The 3944-nt window shown below is 27.9% G+C and overlaps 1 protein-coding gene across 1 annotated transcript in view; it reads right to left on the reverse strand.

Annotated features, from left to right (window-relative positions):
* Positions 1 to 231, reverse strand: part of LOC108753806 (adenylate cyclase type 10-like) — a 2715-nt gene extending 2484 nt beyond the window's left edge. The window contains exon 1 of the mRNA XM_018495717.1: positions 8 to 231. Within this exon, the coding sequence (XP_018351219.1) occupies positions 8 to 41 (34 nt within the window). The 5' untranslated portion in view covers positions 42 to 231. The remainder of the gene's footprint in view (positions 1 to 7) is intronic.
* Positions 232 to 3944: the final 3713 nt, after the last annotated feature.

Below are 3944 nucleotides of genomic sequence, written 5' to 3' on the forward strand. Positions count from 1 at the left end.
AACTTACTTTTTGTTATTAAAATATTTGTGTTCTTTGACATATTTGTTGCCCTTTCTTTATTATTATAATGCAACTCGTAATCTGGATATTACTAAATAACGATTAAATAATTATCATGTACTCTTAGCTAAAATAAAAAAAAATGTATCAGAAGCAGACTTCAGATTCTAAGATACTACAAATCCATGATGGAATTACTATGCTTCAAATCTATGACGCGCAGTAGTCAATTTGTTTAATCAATAGAATGCGTTATCTTGCAAAAAGCAATATGGCTCTTTCCTGTCATTCTGCCTGTTATAATACGTATACATAATATCACCGACGAGATATTATTAAAGACCATCAATCCTGAACAAATTTTCGGCGGTACAAAAAAGGCTCCAAGGGCGCGGAGGTAATTAAAGAGTGCCGACATTATCAACAATTGATATAAATTTGCTATTAAATATTTAGCTCATACATTATTAAATTCATAATTTTTTATTACATAAATATTTCATAAATAAATATGCATACTTGTAAAATTATAATATCCTATATATTGTAGAAAAATTAAAATTTTTTTTCTCTGCAGTTATCATCTCTGTTGATAATCAAATTTTGACGATAACATTAAAATTACAATTTTAAAGAAAAATTGAGTATTATGGAGTTCTAAATACGTCTACTAAACTAATACATCATAAAATTAATACAATATTTTCAGTTTTTAACTCTTAATTACTTCAATATTCACAAGGACGCGAACTCCCGTAAGGATGTCGATCTTTAATAGTATCTCGTCGATGATAAAGAAAAGGAAGAAATTGTGCAGAATTAGTAAAATATTATATAAGTAAGTAAACAATGTATTATAGGGCCGTATATGTGATAACACAAACTATAGAAAGGAAAGCCTTAAACGGAGGAGCTCTAGCTGGATCTTAAAATAAATGCTTATATAATTCTGTGTAAATTTATATACTACGTATGTAGTCCTTTGAAACGCGCGCCGAAATGATTTTCTTGAACCGCTAAGGTCGCCGTCCCATGTACATGGAATAGGAACGACGAAACGGATTTCTTATTAGAAATGATTTCACTAGCATTCCATTCCGTAAGAAGTTTCTCTACTGGGCACCTATCATGGAACAAAATTATGTTCAAATCAAAGAAATAACGTTGACATCATGATTTGAATAAAATTTATTTGATTTAAACATAATTTCTTTAAATCAAAGAAATGATGTTTGCAAATCAAAAAAATTTTTTCTTTAACTATATAGCAAAGAAACTTTTCTCTGGATACAGTTCTTGATTTTTTGTATTAAATTTATAAACAATTTGTAGACAAATAAATAAATTTATAGACAATTTCTTAGAGTCGGATATCCGACCGAATTCCGAGAAAGTGTCTTCTAAAAAAAAAAAAGATTATACAGAAAAATATTGTAATTTTGCAACAATAGTAAATGTATAAAATATTATAGCATCATAAATATGCATACTTATTTCTAGAACATTTATATAAGAAAAAAATCAACAATTTAATGATGTTAAATTTCAACCGGATATATTCCCAGATACTAATGATATCTGACTATCCGATCGAATAGTAAAAACATATTGGATAATACCGGATACATTCCGGATATCGGGTACATCCCTATGTGAAATATTGAATATGTGATTGTTTATTATTGCATTCTGTTATACTTATACTTTTATTCAATATATATAGGACGTACCTAGTAAACAGAATTATGTCCAAAGTGGAAAAGTCCCATTTCAAATTTTACATCTCTCTGTTTTATTTGTAATATAAATTGTAAAGTCTAATTAAAATAAATAATTTAACAAATGATAATTATAAACTACCATTTATATGACAACTTGGACACTCACATAATTTTTATCAAGTGAATATGTAAAAAATTAAGACGTTATTATAAAACAATATCAAATATTAAATCTCATTCGACCATACGTGTGAGAACATAATAGAGATAGATATCTTTAACGGTTTAAGCTTAGGTGCCAGTATAATTCTGTGTTTATATACTACGTATGTAGTCTTTTAAACTGCGCGCCGAAATGATTTAAAAGCATCTATCTCTATTGATTGTATTCTCACATGTACGGTCGAATGAGATTCGATGTTTAATATTGTTTATTTATGTCGCCTGAAATAGATGGTTGTTTCTACATATGTTAAAAATAATATACTGTTATAATACAATATATATCATTCATATAAAAGACTTTATATCAGCAATTGGCGCCAAGTTAAATCCCATACTATGAATGTAATATTTAAAGTAAGAAAAATGAGAAACATTCTTATGAGAGTAAAAATATCCAGCGTAGGTATATATTCGATTGGGTTAAACAGTCGTATAAGTTATGCAAGCTTTTAGGTTTAAGATAAATAAACTCAGACTTATAAGATTTATGTTACGAAAAAGAACAAAGAAATAAACAGTAAACTTTATTTTTATTTAGTGTAAAAAAATACGGTATATACATTCAGATTAAATTCATTACATTAAAATTGTAATTATCTTTTTTATTTTTATTTTTAACTATCATTATAATTTTTGTATTAAATTGTTTTTATTATTCGATCTAGCAGTACCAAGTGTTTACTTCTTTAACTTTTTGTGATAACACTTGAATGGACAAGGTAATTATGGATTGTATTCTTTATTTAATTTGATATGAAATTTAACTTGTCGCCAGTTGTTGATATCAAATCTTTTATACGAATGATATACGTATTATTAAAGTTAATAATGATTTGTTTAATTTGGTATGGAATTTAACTTTGTCAATCTTAATCAATATATATTACGGTATATACATTTTTATTGTTTATATGTATATTATGAAGTCGCTTTATATTGTTTACATTTTTATAGTACATATTATACAGACTACATTATATAAATAATATAAAATATGATTAAAAATTTTCGAGAATGGAAACTAGGGAGTTAATGAGTATAGAGTAAATATTAGTCTTTTCCTCTGTGAAATATTTATTTCAATATCAGATTGCTTAGAGGCTTGCAGAAGGGAACGATCAGCATCAACAATAAATACACTTGTCGGACAATAGACAATATGTTTATTTAATAGCCTTGCTATATGGATACTTATACGAATTGTCGCTCTAACAGATCGCTGCCTACAACGTGACGGCCGAATTTTATTGTGCCTGGCCCTACTAGTTCTTATTGTGCTTGAATCTATGACGGGTCGACGTTTCCTTCTCTCTCTCTCTCTCTCTCTCTCTCTCTCTCTCTCTCTCTCTCGCGCTCCCCCTTTCTCCCTCTCCCTTTCTCCTTCTCCCCTCTCACTCTCTCTTTTTTTACGTGATTACTTATTAAATCTTTCCTTATTATCTCACAATACACCGTCGGTTGTCAACTAACGAGAGTGGATTATACTCGCTATTGTAAGACATCGCGTTACACGAAATCGGTTCGTGCAATCGTAACGATCCGTTGCTACTTGGTCATCGACGAATCGCCATAAAAACATTAAACATTTTTATGTTTTTAATTCTCTGCATTTTTCGTGAAAATAAAAATTACTCTTCCACATATATATGTATATATATGTATTGTATGTTGTAGACATAAATTTTTTTAATGTATCAGTTTATCTTAAATAAAAGTCGAAATATTTAATATATATTTATAAGTGTATATACATATATACGTCTAATACATTTTTAAATATATCTAAAATATTGCATAAAATTTTTAAAATAAATCAAATTATTAAATCCAAGTTAAAATAAATATCTTAAAGAATTAAACGAAAGATCTCTGAATGCTTACTCGTTCAAGTAATTATTTCATGTAATAACAGTATTACAGCGATTTATTAACAGCGACGGATGTGGTCATTATACAGGCTATCGATTATCAAAGGAAGACAATCGTTAACAACGTTG

The sequence above is a fragment of the Trachymyrmex septentrionalis genome, unplaced genomic scaffold (genome assembly GCF_001594115.1).
Source record: "Trachymyrmex septentrionalis isolate Tsep2-gDNA-1 unplaced genomic scaffold, Tsep1.0 scaffold115, whole genome shotgun sequence".
Taxonomy (NCBI): domain Eukaryota; kingdom Metazoa; phylum Arthropoda; class Insecta; order Hymenoptera; family Formicidae; genus Trachymyrmex; species Trachymyrmex septentrionalis.